General features: G+C 47.7%; 1 protein-coding gene across 1 annotated transcript in view; it reads left to right on the top strand.

Annotated features, from left to right (window-relative positions):
* MDGA1 (MAM domain containing glycosylphosphatidylinositol anchor 1) overlaps positions 1-24,572 on the top strand; it is a 139,772-nt gene that overhangs the window by 87,103 nt on the left and 28,097 nt on the right. Inside the window, exons 10-11 of the mRNA XM_058802526.1 lie at positions 4,985-5,254; positions 8,896-9,047. Coding sequence (XP_058658509.1) covers positions 4,985-5,254; positions 8,896-9,047 — 422 coding nt within the window. The remainder of the gene's footprint in view (positions 1-4,984; positions 5,255-8,895; positions 9,048-24,572) is intronic.

The raw sequence follows: 24,572 nt of genomic DNA on the forward strand, positions 1-24,572 counted from the left end.
TTCTTCAGATAACGAGACACAGCTAAGAACTGTAACTAACCACTCTGTGCAGTCTTTCATGCCAGGTTATCTGTGTGTTGTTTGCAATGTTAGTCCTACAAATGGGTGGTCAGTTGGGTCTCACCAAGGGACATGGTGCAGACCAAAGTGAGGAGTCCCACTGGTGCTGTGATGCACGGCTAAGCTTTGAGGTAGTCAGTGGGTAGGGTGGGATGAGAGCTGCTGAAATTAAGCAGCTTTCTAATCCAGCATAGCCTGCTATTTTCATCACTCATGTCACATACTGCACTGTCTAGATTTAAATAAAAAATTAAAGACTGGTTCTGGAGGATAGAGGAGAGGGTGTTTCTCACAGACAGGGAAGACTGGGCTAAGAGTGGAAGGACCAGGATATGGGTCCCAATATACAAGGTATAATGAAAGTAAGGATGAAGGACTCCTGCGCTGCTTTTGTCTGATCTGTGTGTGTGTGACCTTGATTAGGACATCTTTCTCTTTATGCCTCTCCTTTTCCCCATGACATTGCTGTGCTGTGGTGGTCTCTGCAGCAGAGGAGGTGTTGTGGGAAGTAAATTCCTGTCCCAAAATAAGAATGTAGCAGCCCAAGGCAGCTGCAGACACTGGTGGTACAATGCTGGCAGCTCACCACCCACAGAGATGGCTGTTGTCAGCTGTACATGGCTACATGGGGGACAGGGCTGCTTGTGAGTCAGAAAGCAGATTATGAGAGAGCTGCCTAGCTCTGACAACCTTTCCAAAACAAACCAGCATTTGAGATTTGGTCAGGTTATGCTCTTCACTGTCACCAAAATGCAGTGGGGAAGCAGAATTTGCATGTGTCTTGCATAGTAGTGTTGTCCTGTGATGTCTGGGATGTTCAACCTTCTCAACTATTGCCTGAACAGTTTGTGTGATGTTCGTTCACTCAGTGCTCCCCTGTTCTGCAGATCCTGGTTTGTCTTTAAGCTTGTCACTGATTTCTATGCATAAGTCCTTTTCAACAGGAGCCTTTCTTTGCTTTTCATCCATACTGGATTGAGCAGCCTCATGACAACATTGCCAGTTTCTAATTTAAGGGAATTTTTTTTCTCTCTATTTACCCCACGAGTAAAAAACTTCAAAGTGCATCTCTGCTATCCTGGGATGCTCTGACTTCATCACTGGGGAAAGAAACATCCCTGCCTTCTGGGGGCATCTGAATTTGATGGGAACCTGCAGCAATCTGAAAGCATTGCAAAGGCCAAGTATCCCTTGCTGAGCTATGCCCAAGCAGGACAGCACAGTGACAGTGAAAGGAGACACTGAGGTCTCTCCATTGAGCTCTTGTAAGAAAAATCCCCAGTTCAGTTTTACCTTTTCTCAAGGCTAAAACTAAAACAGACTTAAACCAAGCAGCTATAACTATAAACTGTGAGAAGACACTTCTGACTCACCTAGCAGGATCAGCATTTCTGTTTTGGTTATTTGCAGTAAAGCTAAGAAAATAAGAGGCTATTGGGACACAAAACAGCACTCCTTGGTGCTTGACATCTCGCTGTTGTACTTCCCTCTCCGCTGCCCTTCCTCACTGTGAGCCACGTTAGCTCACCAGCCCTTCGGTGCAGAGCATCTGCTCTGGCTCACAGGAGGAGCTGCCTGCAGCCAGCTTTGCTTTAGGGTGCCTGGAGTAGGTTGCCTGTGTTTGGCTCACTGGAATTGCTCCTAACCAGCTAATTCTGCTGCAAAGACAAAGCACCCTGCCTTGTGTTCTGCAGCAGCAGCATCTCAACAAGGCTGGTGAAGGACCCTCACTTCAACACTGCCTCTTTACCCCTTTCATCACTGCTGTTGCCAGCAAGCTCTTCTAGAGTTAAGCTGTGTGCTGAGAGAGAACAGTAATTGTCTATAATTGTTTGCTGTGTTTCTTGCCAAGCTATCCTGAAGTTCTCTATGTGCACAGAGGGTTTTTTTACCTTCTGGAAGCCTAGCAACTTGCTGCCTGCCATGTGGAAGCTACTTAAAAGTGCACTTCTGATACCGGTGCTGGATTTCAAGGGAGATACAGGAAGGAATTTGAGAAGTCTCTGGATGAGGACTCACCTTTGGAACTGGGCTAAAAACTTAAAGAGCATCATAGCAGCTTAGCAAGCCAGAATAGCCAAATACAACTTCCTTATAGCCAGCAGAAATCTGCTTCCCTGTGAGTGTAAGAAGCACCTTGAAAATCGCTATCCTTTTTGCAGCTCCCTAAAGGTGTCTGTGCAGGGCTGATGTCACAGGTCTCTCCTCCAAGACAGCCCCCCATGTCAGGGGTACTGCAGCTGTTCAGTTCCCAGTTCTGGGGAGTAGCAGCACCAGCTCATTTAAACAAGCTTTCCTTTGCCTTTAAGCTAGAGAAAAAGAGCAGAAACAGAAAAGGCTGTGTTGTTAGCAGTCAGGTTTTATGGACTGAATCCCTGCCTTTGTGGTGAGTCTGCCTTTTGTGTTTAACCTCCTTGAACAAGTGTGAGCTCCCCAGTAGGCATTGGAGGCCAGAGCTGATGTCTGGCTCTGTAATTGCTGTTGACCTTCCTTTGTTTTCATATCCATTGGGAACCTTGGGGAATAACTGACCCCTGGTGTAGTTCTCCATACTTTGTAGTGATGGGATAACCTGCTTCAGCTCTCTCTCCAGAAAACCCAGGAGCTCCAGGACTACCTGGAAAGTTAATATTCATTGCGTGTTTTCTAGTGCAAGAGACAAGAGGAGAAAATATAATCAATTTTTAATTGATAGACACTCTTTGCAAGATGGTAACAAAGTCCTGGAGCCTGTCCCAGTGCAAATCAAGTAAATCCCATTTTCCAGCTGAAGAAAACTAAATATCTTCTGCATCCTTGGCTGCCCTGGTGTTCCAGTGACCTAAGGAAGCCTCTGGAGCATCCCAGCCCTGTTTCTCTGTGACCCTTTACCAGCCCAGACACTCCCACAGTGAGGCCCAGGAAGGCACTTTCCTTGCAGCATGTCCTTGCAGGTGGCACATTGTCCAGTTTCAGACCTTTTCCTCTGTCCCAGCCCCATACCTGGCACAGTTAGATTCAGTGAGGGAAGCTGCTTTCCAACCCCTCTTTCTCCTCCTCAGGAGACAGACTGCTCTGAGTACATCTGAAGTGGCTGTGCCATTTTTTTGAGTCTTCTTTTTCCTCTTCTCTCCCCTTTTTCTCTTTCTTTTCCCTATATCACCAGCTGGCCTAGATTATAATGTGAGACCCCACTGGCTTCAATTAAGGATCAGATGTGACTGAAGAAATGGGATAGCAGCTAGGGATGGAGATGATACATGCACGGCACTAGGTCTAATCAAACAACTTCTCACATAATTCTCACTGTGAGGTGGGAGACGTGCGAGCCAAAGGCAAGTCAGCACTCGCAGCACTGGCAGAGACACATCCCCAGGAAAGCCATCCCTAATGAGCTGACCGTGCCGCTCAGCACGGCAGCCCCAGCTCAGGCAGGGCTGCTTTTAATCCACCTAAGCACAGCAAAGGGCCCAAAGACAGAGCTGAGAACAGGGTACCTGGAAGGCAATCAGCACATCAAACAAAGGCTGCCAGGTGGAGGGGATGATGGGGATGGTTGTACACGGGATACCCACAGATGCATTTGTGCCCCCTGGAGATGGGACACTGCGTGCCCACGTGTGGGACAGTGCATGCAGCACCTTCATCTGTGGTGAAGATAGAGATGTCACTGGTGTTACAGAGCTGTTGGGTCTTGCTGGGGTCAGGCTATGGGAGGAGACTCTTTTGAGGGCAGCAGGGATGCAGAGGGACCCATGGTTGTTGGTGCACCCGTGTCTGGGGCACTGCAGATGCTGGGTGTTGCATGTTTTTGGGCCGGGCTGTGCTTGGCAACTCTGTGGGCCTTTAGAGGAGGCAGGTGCTCTGTGGATCTCTAGGGCGTAGAAACTGTGGAAGAGCACTTGCTTTGAACCTGGAGAAGGTCAGCAGTGATTGTGCTGAAACTGCTATAAATCAGTTCTCCCTCTTACATTCAGGCTAACAGCTGTTTTGTGTTCAGGACACTTTTCTCATTTTAGATGGAGAGCTTCTGTTTATCCCCACACTTTAATGTTTTAACGAAGAGTTTATTGCAAGTGAAACATGTCTATCAGAGACAGTGGGGATTTAAGTCCTCTCTCATTGCATTAAATAAGGAATAACCCAAACAGTACCAATCCGACTTTCTCCTTGCTGTGCCTCAACCATGCCCAAATCATGAGATTCCCATAAATTTTTACAAGTGCTAAAAAACTGCAAAAGACATAGTAGTCTCCCTTTGCTGAGGAGGTGAGCACACATCACCATTCCCATTCTCACACTACTGGCAGAGAAGCTGACATGGATAGATGTGACTCACCTCCCAACATCAGGGAATTGTTGCTAGAGATAAAAATAGGACCCAGAGTCCCTGTAGCCAGTCTGTGATGTGTTGTATCGATGTGTTTGGGAGGGGCCCTCCAAAACCTTTTCAGGTCTGTGGGGAGAGCCGGTGCAGATCCCTCCATCTAAACACAGTGTCCTTGATAACCCTGCCAAATATTGACAAGAAGAAATGACTGCTTGGGAACTTACCTGCCTGCTCAGGGAGTGCATTTTGTGCTGTATTACAGGACCAGTCGTTCTGGTTAGATCTGAGGATTCAATCCAAGCTGTGATGCAGCTGCTGGTGCTGCAGTTCTCACCTGAGAGAGCAGAGCTTGGAAACTCCTCCAAGCAGTGCTCAATGTGGGATGAGTGCTTGCTGCTAAAGGTTACCCCTGCCTTATAAGTGGGAGAGAGGTAGAATGTGGCCCCAGCCCAGTCAGAAGGGAATGTCAGACAACTTTTGCTTTTGGTGTGATGGATCCTGGCTCCAGCCCCTTGGAAATCATGGGTACCTGTCTTGTCAGAGGTGCTCAGGGTGGCCATGCTGGGTGAGGCAGCTGCTCCCTGATGCATCCCTGTTGCTCTGTTGGGTCTCCAGTCCCGCCCGTGGTGGAGCCAGCCTTCCAGGACGTGCGGCAGGGCATGGGGCACGGCGTCACCCTGCGCTGCACCATGCTCAAGGGCAGCCCCATGAAGGTGGCCACCTCCGTCTGGCGCTTCAACGGGAGCCTCCTGGCGCAGCCCCTGGCAGAGCAGCAGGACTACTCGGAGCTCAGGGTGGACAGCGTCAGCCGGGAGACCAGTGGGAACTACGAGTGCAGCATCTCCAACGACGTGGGGGTCTCCACCTGCCTCTTCCAGGTGTCTGGTAAGTCACAGGATGCACATCAGAGCAAGCTGTTGGATGGGGTCATGTATTGATGCAGGGGACACCCAGCCAGGGAATAATGTGCTCTGGCTCCATGATTCAGGAGGCCGAACAATTGCTTTATTAAGCTATATTATATTACACTAATACTATACTATAACTATGCTAAAGAGATTCTCAACAAAACCCCGTGACTGTCTAGAGATACCCACAACACAGCTTTGACCTAATTGGCCAATCAATCCAAACCATCACCTTCAGGAAACAATCTCCATAACACATTCCACATGTGCCAAACAACAGGAGCAGCAAGTAGGATAAGAATTGTTTTCTCTTATTCTCTGAGCTTCTCACTGCCTTTCCCATGAAAAATCCTGGGAGACAGAATTATGTCTCTTTCTGTTCAGAGAATGTGAATACCACAGTCATGGGAAGCTTGCTCTTCATAAACTGGTGCCACTACAATGCCTTTATTGCTTCCTGTGTGCCCCGCATTCTGTTCAAGAGGAATAATTTTCCATAAGCCAGCAGGGAGATCTGTCTCCATCATTCAGGCAGATGGACCTGGAGCAACTAAGTGCTCACCCCTGTTAGATTTTAGCAGCGTTTGATCACTTACAGGACTTAAACTCAAGGCCACAATCAACTTTGAAGCTTGGACAACCTCTATCATCGATAAGTATTGACCAAGGGGAAGTGAAAAGCTCTGTACATCCCTCCAAGAGGCTTCAAACCATCTGATTTCCTCTTTAAAAGCAAGGAAAGAAACAAAAAGAAAGAAACAAAACCTGTATTATGTATTCCCGTGCCTTCCCTATGACTCCTGTCTGTTTGTATCATACAGTGCTTTCTAGAAAAACGTGAGCTGGGAATGGTCAGTAGTACACAGTAGATTTGCTGCTCACAGTTTTCTTTGAATCAATCATCCCCTGTAACAGAGCTCTTCTGCAGCACCTGCATCTGCACCGAGGGATGGCAGACTTATAGCATCTAAAACTGCACATCTGACCTGGCCTCTCCAGCCGATCATTAAATCTGCTTTTCCCATGACCCCACAACTGACTTGGGCACAATTTTCTAGAAGAACTCTCCCATGAAGTTGCCTTAATAAGCAATAAATTCAGTCCAAATACTCAGGTTTGAGTCCAGGGCCAATTTATAATACTTTTCAAGCCTGGGTTGAAAAAAAATGAGAATGAGTGACATCCAAAGAGGCCTGATTTTGAAGCAGGCCTTTCCTAGGGTTTGGGAAAACTCAGGTATGCTGTAACTCTGGGATGCTTACAGAAACGAGGGAACCCAAACTACTTCTACTATTTGGGTCCCTTTTCAGGATCTTGCTCTCACTCCTTAAGATTTCCTGGCATTTGTATTGCAGTGAGTTTTGCTTGAAAGCTTTGGCCCCTTCCCTCTCTACCCTTTTCATATGCTTGTAACTCTCACATCACTAAGTGACAGCAAACCAAATCCCTCTATGAGCCATCACAGAAAACCGCATCCCTGTCAAGCCTGAGAATGCTCCCAGGAATTTCTTGCTGGTGGCAGCAACACATACTCATTGGCACCCCGTGTGCCATGCTGTGCCTCAGATAAGATCCCCTCAGCAGAAAGCAGGATTCACGCCTAGAGACACTGATCAGGAAAGCAGCAAGCCTTTATTTTTCCTGCATCCCTTCTCCTTTTCCAAGACGTTGATATCTGATTGTAGCTGTTCAACTCCAGACATCTCTGCCTGTGTCCTGGACAGTTACAAATTAATTAGGCCTTCTGAGCCTGTAGGGCAACCTGAAAAATATTCCAGTGACTAGACTGCTCTACTTGGACTCAGGATTGCTGGAGTTTTAATTCCCATCAGCCACAGCCTTCCTATTTGAGCAGAGAAAGTGGCATGGTCTCTTTTTGGTTTTGTTTCTTCTCTGTGGAAAAAAATACTAAAACCTTCCTATGTGACATAAAGTGACTAATTTTTACTGTGGGGTGTTCAGGTGCACTGAAAATACAGTACATGTATGACCAGGATAGGATTATTTTATTCTATGGATGAGTTATTAGCTTTCCAAAATGTTTTGGAAGGATAGTGAAACATCCAACCCATTCCTCTTGAGGAAGTTATCAGGGTAGCCCCTGCTGTTCATGATCTGCTCCCTCACTGGCCACAAGCACAGAAGAGCCTCAAAGAGAGACATGGATAATCTTCAGCTTTTCCCATCAGCTGTAAGCAAAAGACAAAAGTTTCCAGCAGTAGTAAAAGCTTCCAGAAGGAAGTTCTGTAAGTATTTTGATATGCGCAATTCTATCAAAAAGCACCTGTTTTTTCTAACTTCTATTTCTATCTTGTAATCAATTAATAATGAATTAATATCATGCAAGATGATGATTATCATCAGTTCTGATTTTATTCTGAAATCCATTATAAAGCTTGACTTCCATAGTCAATACAAGTTGAATAAGCAGCAATTAGTCTCTGAGGTGGTTCTGAACTTGTTGCTTGCGCAAAAATTCAAGTCAATAAAAATAATAAGAGAAAAAGGACTTGGAAATAAATATCAATATTATACATCTGAGTTCATAAAAAATAAACATCGAATCCTGTCGAGCCTAATTATAACCACACAGAATGGCAGGGCCGGTGATTCAAGTGGAAGGGTGCAGCAGACCTCCTGAGGAGGTGGTGTTTATTCCTGTTCTGCTCTCCAGCATCCCTTGCTAACCAGACATCTTTCTGGTCTCTGCTGGTTCAGAGCTGAACCCAGAAACTTGTCTTTCATTCAGGTCCAACTCCTTCCTGGCTCAGGACGGGACCTGGCAAAAATTGAAGTTCACTGGGTGAAATGATTGTGATTTCAAATAGGGCAAAACCAGTTGTGGGTAAGACCTGTGCTCCCTGTGCATTAGTCCTCCAGCTGCTGGGCAAATGACAGGTACTCCCTTCTTCTCTGAACTGCTCGTTTTCTCTCTGGTACTTCTTTCCTTCTGTGTTTCCCTTCTCCAGCTGCACTTTTTTTTTAAGGAGAGACGTGGGTTTGAAAAAGACATCTCCGCCCCTGCCAAAGCTCCCACTGCTTTTACCCAGGCTGAGGTCAGTGTCCTCTTTGCTGCCAAGTTGACTGTTGTGTTACAAAGAGGCTGGAGCACTGTGTTGCCAAGGCAGGGGAGATGCAAAAGGAGCAAGGTCTCCTTTTTAATGCCATGGTCTCTGTGTGATAAATAACACTTTTCCTATGACCTACTGGCCAAATGATCTTTCCTCGGGGTTTGTTAGCAGGAGTCTCTGTAAAGCAGCAGATGAAACGGGAGAAATGCCAGTTTAAAGCTGTTACTTCAATCTAAACTACAAAGCAAGACAGAAAAGATTAGAGCTGGAGAACTGGAGTTGTTCCCACCTTCTCAGGTGCTGGTCATGTCCCACTGGTGTGGCAGGGCTGCTAATCCTCCCAGCAGTTTAGGCTCTGAAAGCAGTAGTGATTCACAGAAAACAGTGGCACATTTGTGCAAAGTAAAGGTGTCCATTGTGTTAGAGGCAGGTCGATAAGCTGGGTGAGTGGAGCTCTTCCACTCTCACCACGTCTCTTTGTAATTTCTGTTCCCCTTGATCCCACTCTTTTACTTTCCTCCCTCTTTTTTCTTTTTTTCCCCTCCAGCAAAAGCTTATAGCCCAGAGTTTTACTATGACACTCCCAACCCCACCTTGAGCCAGAGGCAATCCAAGAATTACTCTTACGTCTTGCAGTGGACCCAGAAGGAGCCTGATGCTGTGGATCCCATCCTCAAGTACCGCCTGGAAGTCCGTCAGGTAAGGTCTGCTCTCCTGCAGCCCCAGCATATGGCCTTTCAGGAGGCAATTAAACCAATGTTTTCTTGCTGATTAAGAGCTGAAAGTGATGAAATTGGCAGATCCTGATGGTCTTGCACCATCCCCACTGAAAGGAAGAGACAGGCCAAGTGCACAGCTCAGTGTTCACTTTTACCTCTGGGGCTAGGTACAGTTGAGGTCTTTCAAAGCCCTGTGGCCCCAGCTGGGCTGTTAATGCTCAATGTTTTGAATGAGATTTTAGTGGGAACAATGCCTTATAGTCATTAGTTGGTGGTGTAGATTTTGTAGGCCAAAGATTCAAACGAGTGGAATTCCATCCTCCTCACTCATATGGAAAAAAGGGAATAAGCTGAAGAGCTCTCCAGGCAGGAACTGCAGGAAAAAGTCAATGGCTGTTTGTGTTGTAGAAGGGCTTTCATCCTGTCACACTAACTAAGCTATTTGGACTGTATGAACTCTGCAGGGGAAGAGAAGTGGGTTTCAAGGTTTCTGAGTTTGAAGGAAAATCATACTGGGGGTTGGGGGCTGGGGTAGAGAACTGAGTGAAATATGAAGACATCACTGGTTGGAGAAGGTTAGGGGAAAGAGTTTGATGTTTTTAAGGAGCACATTATCTTAGCAGGATTGCCAGGTGCTTTCATCCACGTCCAGCAAAGCGCCCACATTCAACATTTTTGAGAAATGGGGACACGTGAAATTGGTAGTTCGTACCATTCACTGGTAGCTGAGAAGCAAATGCATTTTGCAAGGAAAATTTTGTTTACTGTAGATAGAAAACAAAATAATTAAAAAGATTCAAGTGTCTCTTTCCTCCAGTTCTGCACAGTAGGCTCCAGTTTTATGTCTCCATTTGATTGTGAGCTCTCTGGGGTGGGACAGCCTTTGTTTGTTACTCACACCGTACGGAGCACGTTGTCAGTACTTAATAATAATACAGGACCCGGGGGAGCCTCTAATAATGAAGGCAGTTTGTCATAGTAGATCTTCCCTCTGAGCCAAGTTTTGCTATTATCAGCACTGCAACTCAATGAACAAATTTGTGGGTTTTATCCTTCTCCAGTAAGTTGAGGTTTTTTTCCTTTTTGCACAGTGTCTAAAAGTAATCTTGGTTCTATCCTTCTTTGAGCTCCTACTAAAAGGGATCAAGAGAAGGGAAAATCACTCTTCTGCTTTAAGTTACAACATGGAGGGAGCTGAGCGCCATGCAAATATAAACACACACATCCAGTTTGGTTCATATCCCACTGGTTACTGCTGTTACTGTTTTGCAGCATCACGATGTAGCCGTGACCGCTGAGTGTTGTGTTTTAGAGGAGCATGATACTGAGGCCCTGCTGTAGCCCAGTCGTGTATGGGAAAGCTCTTGGAAATGGCTACAGGTGTCATCCTGGTGTTCTGGGACTGAATAAGGAAAGGCAGAGAGAGGAGGAGAGAGGGAAGCTTTGATCCCACTTCCACCAGGCACAAGAAGGAAACACTTTGTTGTGAGACTGCTGTAAAAAATGAACCCTTCCCTGGCTGAAACTAAGACACATTGGAAAAGGTTTTCCTGGTAATGCCTCCTCCTGGCTTTTCTCCAATGAAAACACTTGCATTTCATGGTGAGGTGTCCACCTCCATGAGCCATACTGAGGTCTTATGGAGTCCTTTTCATTTCCTTGTCCCAGAGGATCACATCCCCTCTCACATCCAGCCTGCTGCTTCCCTCTGTTCATGTGCTGCCTTCCTGGTGTTTTCACTGTGGCATCTCACTTGGGCTCCAAGCAGCCTTGTGCCACCTTCTGACCTTTCACTCCTTCCCTTGCTCCATCACCCTCTCCCATGTCCTGCAGATTCTGCTGCTTTATCACATCTTCCTCTCTGTGCTGGGGCCCCTGGACTAAGTAATCCACCCTTCTGTTTCATTGTTGGACTGCAAAACGTAGTGGCCTTAGTGAATATAACTGAAAAGCCCAAAAGCCTAAAAGTGTTACTGACTGGAGAGCTCTTAAGAAAGGGGATTTGTCTGCCTGAGTGGGGAGCTGCTGTTTGCCCGTGCACACTCCTCACTGGACAGGCTGACTTTCCAGGCACCAGCTGTGGTGGCACAAAAATCCTCCTAGAGAGCTCGGATTGGAGTGGAATATTCTCCTTAGGTGAAACAGGACTTACACGTGGCCAGACACAAATTATTTATTGCCAGCATCAAGCTGGGGAAAGCTCACCCAGCCAGCCCAGCCCACTTTCTCCCCCAGTCCCTGGAGTTCTGCAGCCCCAGTGGTCATGGCAAGGGCTCTTCAGGATGAATGAACGTGGCAGCCTGCAGTCTTGGGTTAGTAAGGGGCTGTCAGGGGGAAGAGGGGATGAAAAGATGAGAATTAACTCTTGCTGAGCTAGAATCCAAAAGGCAACCTGCTGGGATGCCCACTGGTTGCAATTTAGTTTGCTGGTTTTCATTTCACACTCCCTGGCTTGCTCAATGAGCTCTTGGCATATGTAATGTGAAGATGCCCAAGTAGCAGGATGCTTTGCAAGGCACCTGGGAATGCTTGAATTAAATTTGCTTGCTGCAGCTGCTGAAATTGGGGCTGGGTGAGAGTCAGAGTGCTGCTTATTAATTGGCTGGCACCATGCCTCCTCCAATTCTTCCTCTTCAGAAGCTTCCTAGGGCATTACTGGGGGGATTGCAAGCAGTCTAGGGGAATTTGGTTTCCTAAGCAATGTGTGGGGGCTCCCAGCAAGATGGGCAGATGCCCTTCCACCAGAGCTGATTGTTCCCAGTGCTGCAGAGCAGGCTGAGTGGCACAACAGACGCCCCAGTGCCAGCAGAATAAGAATTAACTTTTGATTAAAACCATATAAGCAGCTTGACAGCTTGGCACCACTCACCCAGGAAAGTGCATATGATAGCAACTTGGAGCAAGCTTCTTGTGAAGCCTCTACTCTATGTCCCAGCAAAGAGGCTGTAATTTCCTGGAGGGTACAGTTCAGGTGGGCTTAGGCAGTGGCATTGCTGACGACAATTCAGAGGGGAAAACGTGCCCAGTGAAGAACAGCAGGGCCCTCACAGCCGTCTGTCCTGACAGCTTGGGTGGCTTTTCCTTCTTGCTGCAAGGCAACTGATCCAAATGCCAACCAACTTGCTCCACCTTACCCAGTGACCTCGATGAGGTCACAGCCTTGGGTGCTTTGGTTGTGGGCAGATGCCACAAGGCTTTAGGGCTATTTATTTGGTCAACTTTTTTTTCTTCCATGTATTCTCGCAGTGTAGAAAAGGCTCTGAAGTACTGCCTTCCAACTGAAAATTATTTTCATTTCTTGGGGATTCAAAGCAGCCTCCCGAAACCAGATCTTTGCTTAAAAAATAAAAAGCCTTTTAAGTTGCTTGTTTCTCTCTATGTATTTTATACCCGTCCCAGGGCTCTGCTCTAACATTAAAGAGAAATGAAAAGCCATCTAATACTGCAAGCAGGTTGCGTCATGGAGGAAAGATCTTAGTTGGGCTGGTGGTTATGGTTTTGGGGGATTTTTGTGGCAGAATAACTGTGCACTTAATGAGCTGGAACCCATCTGTGACCTGAGGCTGCAAGAGAAAGAGAAAGGAGAAGCTCTTGGTGCAGCAGGAAAGTTTAATCTTCATTGTTCCCCTCAAGGCGACCTGAGGCTGCTGTCTCCTCTGTACCTTCTCATGCACAGGCTCAGGCCAGAACTGGGCCAGCTTTATATATTCCTGGCTTTCCCCTCCTCAGAGCAGGCTGAGTCTACATGCCAGACAAATTTCAGGGGTGTCCCTGAAATTTGCACTGGGCCAGGCCCCGGACCTATTTGCTAAATTGCTCCCTGGGTTGTCACTTCAGATTAATTCCTGTCAGGGAGACCATCTAATGAGACTGGCCCTGTGCAATGCCTGAGTAATTGTATGGTCCCTCTTTGTTTGTACTTACATCCCCTCCATGTTGGATAAACATTCCCTGCTGTCTACAAAACTCATCTAGGCTTGGGAGCCGGCTGCCACTTGCCTCATCAGCCAGCCAGAGCAGCATTAATGAGAGCTGCAGCCGTGGGGAGCCTGCATACCATGTGGGGAGGTGACAGATAACAGAGCTGTTGGGACAGACACGGGACAGGGGCGTTAGCAGGAATTTAATGACTGTGATTAGAGTGGAAGGTTAAGTCTGCTGACCGCCATCCCAACACAGCGGGAGAGGTTTTATGCCGAGGTCCAAGGACTGTGGATCTGTATCACTTCATTTCTGCCTCTGAGTTGCTCTTTTTCTCTCCCCTGAGCCCATTTGGGCAGTGTCTGTCTGCTGCAGCCTGTCTTTGGCTTCATGGGCTCCCGGAGGCGGCCAGCCCTCGGAGGGCAGGGGGGTCTCTCCCTCTGAGCACTGAGCAGGGGTGGTACTGCACCACAGGGAGGGTGAACAGCAGTGCACCTGCCCACACTTTCCCATGAACGTCTGCTTAGAATGCCTTTGGGTCCCAGGTTAGAAATGCTGTGGCTGCAGAAAGGTGATGTACTTGAGCAGTGGTGGCTCTTGCAGCAGCCCAGCCGCGTATCCTGGGAGGTGAACAAAATTCCTTTTCTTGAACAAGATTCCTTTTCTCCTGCACATGCAGCCATGGCTTCAGGCAAGGATGGGAAAACGAGCAGCTGGTGCCTTAGGGGGTGCCCGGGGGCTGCACCTCAGAGCAAGGGAGGGGAGGACGGGACACCAAAGGCTCGGTGAGGAGGCAGCTCTGCACAAGGCAGAGCCCAGTGTGGCAGAACTCGCTTTACAGAGGCTCTGACATTTTGCTGGCTCCACAGCACAGTGCTGCCATTGCCAAGGCAACCACTGCAGACCAGGTTGGGTCCACAGCCCTCATCCCAAGGCTCTCTGGTGCATTGTGACCCCACGGGCCCCATCCTGTGCATTCCCACAGTACTATTGCAGGGAGGTTTTCAGCTGGGGGATGCTGCAAGAGCTAAGGAGGTGATATCTGCTTTAGGACTTAACTAAAAAGCAGTCAGGGCTATCCTAGTTTTCATACTAGAAGATGAAAAGCTTAAAGAAGAGTTGCAGCTTGTGAGCTAGGGAGGTATCCATCCTGCTCTGGATAAAATATGCTGTGTGGTGCACTGGCCTGGTGTTACCTGGAAAAAGGGAATGTGGTGCCACATCCACCAAAAAATCCTCCAGCTGACAGGCTGCTTAATTGGACAGGCCAGTTTGATGTCCAGGGTAGGACACAGACTGGGCACATGGAACAGGGATGTGTGAGTCCCTTTACCCAGAGCACCACAGTCACACCTGGCTGCAACCAGGAAGGGAGTGTGGCTTTTCCTGAAGCTGCACATGGTGCTCATCATTGCACTTGATACAGGCTCTGCTGGTCCTCTCTCACTGGTGTTAGGACTGGGGGCTCCAGTGACTTGGCTTCACAGTGTTTGCCCAGCACTGAATCTCAAAGCAGACCTTCTGTTACAGGATGGTTCATAAGTCATATCTGTCAGAAAGCTTCTCTGGTCCTCTCTTCTTCTTTTGCCTCCCTTGTCTGCCAGTTTGATGTTTGATCACAGGCTGCTGTCATATTGGATATCAAATCAACACAATTCCATCTACCTGCAGAATCATCCTCTGTAGTGGAAAAGGTATTTTATCGTATCTCCCTACTGATGCTCTTTTTTTTATTTCGACTTTTGTTCAGGCAGTGAGAATAGGCAGATTATATCTGTGCTCTCAAGACAATTGCATTCAGTTGTGCTAGTGGCCTACGTGATGCTGGGCAGGATTCATCCCTTAGGAAGAGGTGGAAAAGGATGGAGAAATAAGCCAGTGCCAGTGGGAGGTATGCTTGGTGGATGGTTTGAACAGTTACCATGATGCAAAGCCAGGGAAAGCAAGAGGGGGGAGAGGAGGCTCTGCCTTTCTAGGCTGCAGAGGAGGAGGGGTTTGGGACCGAGTGTCCGCTGCATGCCCCTGGAAGGAGAGCTGGCTGGTCAATAACAAATGGTGGACAAGCAGTCCTTGAAGCTTAATAAGATTGCTGTGCAGGACCTGGAAGTGAAGCAGTGACTTTGCCACGGGCATGTGGGAGTGAAGACAGCAGGATCTTACCTCAGCTGTGCTCTCTCTGCCTGGAAATGGGACACACCATCAGTCACTGCAGCTGATAGCACATTGAGCCATCTCGCTTTTCATCCCTAGCAATCTGTCACAGAAGGTGCTGCTAGAACAAGGTCTTCTCCACCTCTGTTATAAGGGAAGATCCCAGGATAGCTGAATGTTTGGTGGGGGTGGAAACAAGGAGCTTTTTCCATGTTTCATGTTTGTACTCTATGTTGGCTAAGTCGACAGCAGCAGAGCTTCCACCAGCACAAAGGAAGGGAGTTTTCCCCGAGCCATTCCCACTCACTGCAGGTGGAGATGTCTGCCTGGCCGTGGCTGCTGTTGGCCCTGTCAGCCAGAGGATCAGAGTGTTTTCTACAGGGATGGCCAGGAAAGCTTGGCACAGGCCTGACCACCACTGATGGGTCAGGTATGATCTCAGTGGAAATGATTGGTAGCCATGGAATAAGGTTTCCCCCTTTGGTAGCCTGACAGTTTCCAGTGCCACAACTGGGACTTCTTCCCTTTGCCCGTGAGAGCTTAGCAAATGATGCTTAACTACTGAATTAGTTTGATTAATTCTGTCTTTTTGCATTCACAAATTGCTCTTCAGTATGATATGTGGTTTTTCTGAGCTGGTTTTCCCTAGTCCACAGGTCATTTGTAATCAGTTAGTTGGAAAAATTAGTAATATGAGCAGGGGCAGATCAATTATGCTTCAGTCTTAAGGTATCATTTCCCTTCTGTGATTATCCACAGTAAGTGAAGTGTAGTTGGTTGACCTTGGCTGGATGCCAGTTGCCCACCAAACTACTCTATCCTCAGCAGTACAGGGGGAGAGAAAATAAGATTGAAAAAGCCATGTGAGTCAAGATAAAGTCAGTTTAATAACCAACTTCTAAGGCCATGCGCAGAATCAAAGGAAAACAATTGATTCTCTACTTCCCAGCAGCAAGCAATCCCTTCGTGGGAAGCAGGTCCTCAGTACAGGCAGCAGTTGCTCTGGAAGACAAACATCACAGTCATACTTTCATATCCCTTTGGCCAATTTGAGTCCTGGATATGACCCCTCTCAAGATCTTGCCCACCCCCAGCCTGCTGGGGAGGGGAGAGTGTGGAGAGGCAGCACTGGTGCTGTGGGAGCTCTGCTTAGCAGGAGCCAAACCACTGGTGTGTTACCAAGTTCTTTCTAGCCACCCACACAAAGCACAGCATTGTGAGGGCTCCTGTTGGGAAAATTACCTCTGTCCCAGCCAGATCCAAAGCCCAAGGTAACCTGCCCAAAACAGGGTAGGTGACAGTGTTCAAGGTGTCTGGCCATTCATCAGGTGCCTGGCAGAGAGATTTTGTCTTTGCATTAATTTTTTTAAGGACTGCTCCTAATGCCATTCAAGAACTTAACTGGGCAAGAGGGAAAGCAGGATATTGTTTAGCTTTCCTAGTACGAGGGAATATTTCAAGCAAATGTCCCAGTTTTAGCTGTGTTCAGAACAGTTACAGCGACTGAGAAGAGCAATTCAAATAATCTTGCTGGAAAGGCTCATATGACCTTAAAACACATCTAGAAGGGAAATCTCATGTCTTTCTAGCTCCTAACACCACTGTTCTGTGTTCATTTTGGGTAAGAAAAATGTGAGAGAGGAGGTAATCAGATTCCCCAAACCAATAGACTCCTCATAGCAGCTTTGCAGGATACAGAAGTTGTTTCCACATCACTGTGCTTGTTTGTGTCCAGCAGGCTCTTGGCTTGTATTTTACAGAGCTGAGTACAGAATGAAAGATGCTTGCCCAGTATCAAAGTCAGTCCTTTTTGTGCATTTCTTATCCACACTCCTTCGGTGGCTTCAAGGGGTACATGCTTGAGTATTGAGTCTTTCTGAAAGTCCCTGTTGATAGGCTGTGATGTGGCTTCCTCCTGTTTGCTCATCTGTTCTTTTCTACAGTCAGTCTGTGTTCCTCCTGCTGCTTCACCATCTTTTCTTTATGGACCTTTGTGCTTTCTTCTGCTCCCCTTCCTATATTCTACCTCTTCTTTCTTTTGTTTCTGTTTCCTTTTTCTGGGTTTGTTCTGGTTTTTGTTTCTTTTTTCCCTTGGCTCTCACTTCCTAGAACACATTGGAGATAAGAGATAAGAGTGTGTGAAGGGGAAGGGTTTGGAAGAGAGATGTAGTCTCTCTCATAGCTAGTCACTAATGGAAGGAGTAGGCACTAGATGGATGTTTTGGCTGTGTATCATAAAGAAATGAAGTGGCCAGCATGGAGCAATGTGAAGGGCTTTATGGGTCTCCCTGCATGTCTTGTGCTGCCTCTGCCTCTTCTTTATAGACAGCCTAGAGGCTCTGGAGTGATACTTACCTACAAACCTTCATTACAGGTACCAGACTGGAAAGTTCAGAGTCACACAAAAAGGTTGTTTCTGCTCCAGGAAGCATCAGCCCCATCCTTTATTAGTTGTTTGCAAGGGTGAAGGGGCCCTAACAGAGGGCTCTGCCAGGGTCTGTGGGGAAGAAATGAAGCTTTTGTTGGTGGAGTATGTCCTGCTTGCAAGTTACACCCATATTATAGGCAAAGTGGCTCAGAGCTCAGCCTAACTGCAGCTGGGCAGACTTGGGCTGTGCAGAGCCAAATTGCTTTTTTTTTTTCTTGGAGTCAGAAGTGCTGACAGAACAGTGCACAGACACATGCACGGGTATGGCTGTAAGCAGCCAGTGTGTCCAGTGCAAGGAAATTGGTGGAAGAGGAGACTGTGCTTACTGACGTAGGGATGGGTATAAAGTTGGATCAGTAAGGCACCAAGCAGTGCTGATTTTCAGCTGTGAGGCTCAAAAGAGTCTGGAACCATTGCTCTCTGCAAGAGGGGCATGTGGAGGAGCATGAGAGATGGTGTCTCTTACCCAGCTCGTGCCCATACAACACAGAAGTGATCACAGGCTCTGCTGTGCAGTCAAGAGTCAGTACAGGCAGGAACTTGCAGCTAGAGAAGCTTCCGGTCTGAAACAGAAGGACTGCACATATCCTCAGGGTTGAAAATAAGGCTGTGAGACAGTAGGAGAGAGGCTCAGCTAAGGCTTGTGCTTGACTGCCTCTCTGACAGAGTGAAGGCTAGGTCTGCTCTTCCTTAGACCAGGGAACATACGCTAATAAAATACATATTGCTTTCTGATCAGATCCTAATGAAAGACATTATTGAAGAGTGTGGAACAAGCACTTACAGTAATTCATGACAGCACCAATTTGGCTTCTCTAGGAAGCCATAAACTGCTGCTCTTGGCACCTAATGAGGATGGGCAGCTGATTGCCTGTGCAAGAGGAAGAGAGAGAGAGACTGCCTCCCAGCCTTGATGGCTCCAGCTGTCCTCAGAAGCCACTGAAGGTTGCAGTTGCTTCTCTCTCTGGAGCTGGGAATGTTTCAGCCAAGAAACTGGGCCTCCTGATAAAGGACAATTCAGTACAAAAAGCTTTCAGGACTCCTCATTTAGACTGAATAATGGGTTTGGGTTGGGCATCCATCCTTGCTTAATCCCAGGATCTGAACCTGTGTGCTTGGCTGATGAAAAACATAGGCATGAATTTCAGTTCACTGATGTGCTTGTCTGGGAAATGCCAGCTTTGTGCTTGCAATGTGGTTATTTGTTCTGGAAACCCCTTAGGAGTTATGGCTATCAAGCAAAGAAAATGCAATAAATCCAGCTTTAAACTTACCTTAACCCTTTAATTGATGAGGTTAATGCTTGACATCATTTCTATCCAAGATAGTGATTAAGTACTAACCAAAGAAAATATTTTAATTCAATGTGACAGGCAGAGAAAGTTTGATGAGAGATTATAAAGAAGCATCACAATGACTATCTTCATATCCAAACCAAATGTCTTCCCAAAACTTACCCAAATAGTTTTTCCAGAGTAGGTAGGCATCCTCCCTGCAGCTGATACCAGCCAGAGTTCAGAATCCCCTATTAGGATTGTGCTCTTGAAATTTTGTGCAGCTGACAGCAGGCTGGGAGACAATGCCACCTTGGTGAAGGGTTAGGAAAGATTGGAAGAAAGATCTGAAAGATGGAAAACCATTTGAGTGGTTCTGGTGTGTGGGATCTCAGCACCTCAGGACGGAGGTGCAGAGTGGCCGAGACCACCCTTGGGGGGCTCGGGAGTCCTGGAATGTTGCCAGAAGTGTCTGGTGGCTGGACTTTGATCCTACACAGGAGACGACACCTGTATGAGGATGGGAGGATTTCACTGGGGTAAAAGGTGAAGGGATAAGTTAATTAGAGTGTAAGACACAGGGTTTAGGATTTCTGTACAGGGGGGTCTAAAGAAGTAAGATGGAGGAATTGGGGCATGTCCTGTCCTTCTTCTTCTTCTTCTTGGCCTCCATCTTCTGTGGTGATGTTGGCACTTTGGGATTGGTTATTACTAGAAGTGCACCGGTTAATAAGGGTAAAAGGTATTGGGGAAAAATAATAAATATTGTGTATGTAACTTGGAGTATAAAGATAGGTGACCGCCCCGGGGGCTCTCAGTGTGCTCATGGCTGGCTTGCTGTGCAGACCTCTGTTGGGCCGAAAGAAAATCTTTTAGATAAACAATTAATAAACACCGAGACCGAGAAAAGATCTGAAGTCTCTTCTCGTCCTTTGAAGCGTCGGCTCTTCAAGGCCATCCCTGGGCCTTTCCAGGCCACCTAAACAGCCGAGAAAGCGACACTGGTGGGATGAAATGCAGTGATACAAAGGCAGGGTCATTGATGCAGAAGGTGCTGCAGGCTGGAAGCTCATCTTTGGAAAATGAGTGCAGTGCTCAACTGAGTTGACTTCAAGGAGCTGCTGATGAGATGCAGGTGTGAGAAAGGGCAAATGTACTCCTAGATGAAACTAGAGGTACTTCTGGGCAAGGTGGAGAAGTGCCACTACATCCTGTATGCAGGCCAGACACTGATCCAGCAAATGGGATGGTGCAGAAAAACACTGTAGAGTCAATCCTGGAAAGTGAGAGTCTGTGTTACAAGAGCAGTCACAGAATCTTAGCCCAGCAAAGCAGAGGCTGAGAGGTGGTGAGATTTCTGTCTGTAAAACATCAGGGGGTCAAGCAGCAGCGAGGGAAAAGAGCCACTGAAGCTAAAGGACACTGCTGGCACAGGATAAGTGGGTGCAAGCTGCATGTGAATAAATTCAGTCTGGAAATGAGAACATTAGGGCAGTCAGGCTCTGGAACAGATGTCCAAGGGGAGGAGCAGGCCCAAAAGGAACAAACCACTTTTAAGATAAGATGTGATACATACATAAAATTAATAAGCAGAGGCAGCCCCTCGGGTGACAGGGGACTAGCCCCTGTCAGGCAGCAGCGTGCATCCCTTGCTGTGTCCCAGATTGTAGCCATGTTTTGCTCTTCTCTGAACTCTGGGATTTTATCCCTCTGCCAAAATACAGAGATCAAGCATCCAATTCATAGTGTTCAAAAGGAATGTCAAAGACATCTTCCTCTGCTCTGCCCTGTGGTGCCAAGGTGACATCAAGGATCACAATCTCAATCCACTGCTGTGTGTCAGAGTGAATAGGAAGAAGGGGAAAGGAAGGCCAGATTTATGGCACATTTTTCCAGCTGTGTGGAACATATTGGAGCCTCACGTTCAAGAGAGTTCCCTAAAATTTCCTATCCCCACCTCCCTCCTGACCCTGTTTCTGAGCATTTTCATTCCACTTTCCCAAAAAACTCCTTCTACCCATGGAACTTACATGCTGAGCTCTCATTCTACAGCAATGGAGAACTGAATAATTTTCTTTCAATCTTTGGTACTATAAACTCCAAGACGCATAAATTCTGTTATCATATTTCCTTTTTTTTTTAAACTTTAAGAAGTCCATGGCTTCTAAACTCTTTGAGGTTGCCTCTCTGCCGCATATCCTGTGCCTTTGGAGGCACAGTTGGGGCAGGAATTGAGGACAGGGAATGTCTGATGAGGTAGCAGGAGGTTTGGCATTGCAGAGCCCCTGTTCATCCCAGGAGCTGTTACCAGTGCCATAAACAAGCTTCAGTACCTTGGGAGATCTGTCCTGGCTGTCCCATCACAGTGAGGGCAGTGGTGTGATTGTTTCTGGTGCTTGTGAGCAACACTCCCTCAGGAAGGGAGCAGCTGTATCTTAGCTGGGCTTTGTTGGGATGAGGTCATTGCAGCCGAAGCCACTGGGGAAATCTGATAAGAGATGATGCCTGCAGCACTCTGGGACAAAGCTGTGTAAGGAAGCCAAGATTCTGTGCAAACAGGCTGAAATGGTACAAGTGGGAGGCTCTGTCACACCCTGGTTGGTATTGCCTGTCAGGAGAGAAGTGCCGTTCTGCTACTCTCACTTCTCCTGACCCCCTGCTAAACAGGGATATCCATGTGTGCTGAGAAACTGGGCAGCTTGGCACTGAGCTTTGAAGACCACCTTGATTGCTGGTTGCTTGAAGAGTACAGCCCACCAGCTGCACAGGCAGTTGAAGATTACTTTGTCCAGATTATTGCCCCATGCTTCTTTTCAGACCTTTGTGAGATACCTGTGCTTCCTGCACCACCAGGCTCTCCACAGCACCTAGTCTGGTGGATGTCTGCTGTCCAGAGTGTCCTCACACTCACAGACTGGGGGGGAGAGACTGGGGGAGGTTACGACACCCTGCCTTGCACACAAGCCAGAGGCAGCATTTGTCTGGTGTGCAGAGCTGCACAGGGAGCAAGGAAGAGCCTGTCAGAGGGATGGAGCCTGAGTGCGAGGCTGCTGTGCCACACCAGCCTGCCTTTATCTGCTGCCTCCTCTGCCTGCAGAGGCTGGAGAGGCTGCAGAAAGAGCTGGGAGCTGTCTCCCTGCAGCCCATATCTGCAGTTAGGGAGGTTGGAGAGGGAATGCAGACAGCCATCCCTGTCTCTTTTGTGCTGCAGGAAGGAGCAGCCAGGGGAATTTGAATGAGGCTGAGAAAAAAGAGTGAAAGAGCGAGCGTGTGTGGAAAGGATTTGAATGGAGATATTGGAAAGCAGAGCTGGTGCTTGTGCCCTGAGCTGAGAAGTTGCTGAAGAAGCGGGACAAGTAAAGAGAGAGCATCAGGAGTGAATTGCAATGCTGGGAAGCTGGATGCCTGCAAAACAGTCACAGTGTCTTTGCTCCATTCAGTTTGTTGGGGGGTCTAACTGATTTTAATGTTCTTTTTTCTAGCTGTTGTTTGTTAAAAATACCTGGGGACTTGGTGATGAAACAGATTTTCTGTCTAATTTCTTCTTTCAAACAAGCATTAATATGCAGTTGTGAGACCACATGCATGGTCTCAGCACAGGTAGATTGTTGTGGTGGTGTAGAGCAGAACCACAACAGTAACTCTTGACAGATGTGTTTATTAATATCCTTCAGCTTTATCAAGGCTTCTAGCTGGTACATATCTGCAATAAACATCATTCAGTCTAAAAACATCATCTTGGATTTTTCCTTTAATAGCCTGTATAAACAGAAAATGAGGATGTGGCAGTGTCATACCTTGGGCCCTCTGCTATGACAATGCCCCAGCTGGGAATGGAAGCAGGGACAGGGGTACTGTGGCATCCTGCTTTTGTCTCTGAGACTCTTGGTGTGTGTTCCTGGTCCGTGGGCCATCTTGGCTGGCTACAGTGGGACAAGCACCTGCAAGCATCACAAGCTGGCTCAAATGACATGACAGAGGAAAGGACAGACAGTGCCCACCAACAGGGCAGGTGAGGGTGAGGAATGAGGAAGGGCAGCCCCAGTTTGCAACTCCCAGAGGTTTGGTGGCTGAGTGCATGTGAGTTCTCCCCTGGTGGCTAATACTGTTTACAGTGACAGGGAAAGGGACAGGGACAGGGACAGGGACAGGGAAAGGGATAGGTTGCTTACACTGCACGTGAATACACACAAACCACACGGGGCTGACTTTGTCCTTTGTAAGGTGTTTCTAGAGAGCCGATTCTACAAGAACATTCTCACCTCTGCCTCCTGTGTAATATTCACAGCCAGCTGGTAGGAACTGTGGATTTGTTTGTGGTTTTCCCTTTCCCATCCCCTTGCTCAGATTATTGGGAATGGAAGGAGGGGAAGGCAGAGGCGAGTGTGTGCTTTGCGCAGTGCTCTTGTTCTGGCCCCTGGGCCAGCCTGCTGAGCCTGGTGATGAATGAGCTTGTAGCATGAGCTCCTCCACTGAGGCTTCAGCGTCTCTAATAAGGTGGCCAGTGTTTCCCTGTCCTCTGAGCCAGCCTCTGCTTTATTAACTGCACTGCAGCAATATTAAACTGGAGCACGGGGTCAGCGTGATCCGAGGAGAGATGCTGAGAAGGGGGTGGAAGGGAGAAGATACCAGGATAGCACAGAACACATGGAGCAGGAGACAGGGAAACAGCTGGCAATTGAAGTGGATTGAAAAATGGGTTCCTGTTGGACTGATGCACACAGCTCTGTACGGACTTGCTGCTGGCAGCCAGGGACAGAGAGCATGTTCAAGGAGGGGGATGCAGAGGCAGACTTTGGCCTTTGTGTCTCTGTCTGCTGGACCTGTGCTAGTGACTGTAAGCCAGCACCTGCTCCACATGCACACAGCAAGCAGCTGGCTGCAGCTGCCCCCTTCTCTCCCTGGCACTAATTTCATGCCCTTTAAGCTGTGCTGGCAGCACACCTGGCTCTTTCTACTGACAGCTGCAGCTAGCTCAGGGCCCATGCTGCTTTTCACAGAGAAGCCAATCTTTCAAAGACATCCAGGGCCAGTTCTGTTGTGATGCCAGGACTGTAGAGAGTGTAGTAAAGATGTGCAGAGGGCAGTCTTGCTGGCAGCCAGTTTCTGTGTCAGTCCAAGCTGCATATTGGATAGAGACAGGACATACGCTGGGAGAAGATACAGCTACAAAATATTTGGTGGAGGGAAAAGACCTCTTAAAACTTTACCTCTGAGCACCAGGAGGAGATACATGCTGAGCCTTGGCTGTGCCTTTCCCATTACCTAGGGATTCAGGTCTCTTCTAGAAAGCAGGGAGGTTGCAACCCATAGGAAGCATATGTGCCTTTAATTATTTCTGTTTTGCAGCCAAACCTGGGTGGCAGCCTGTTATTTATTTGGTTACACAAGTCCCTGAGGATAGACTCGACTAGGAGATACAGAGCTTTGCAGTGCAGACTGGAGGCTGATCTCTCATTTTGTCCTGGATTAGATGATGTGGGAGAGTATGTGATTTGACCTTGCTCCCAGAAGCTTTAGATACCCAAATTCCACCTAACTCCCAGCTGAGGTGGAATTTGCACTGGCTGAGTCTCACCCTCAAGCTTCTCTCTGACTCTCCATTTTCTTTTCTCTTCTAAAGGTTATGTCTAGACAAGGGAAATGGCTCCTGACCTCCTCCTATTTGCTGGCTGCCTTCCCAACACCCCAGCAAATGGCAGCCTGTGGGGAGGAGCTGCTGCCAGCCCTC

This window comes from Ammospiza caudacuta, chromosome 3, assembly GCF_027887145.1.
Source record: "Ammospiza caudacuta isolate bAmmCau1 chromosome 3, bAmmCau1.pri, whole genome shotgun sequence".
Lineage (NCBI taxonomy): Eukaryota > Metazoa > Chordata > Aves > Passeriformes > Passerellidae > Ammospiza > Ammospiza caudacuta.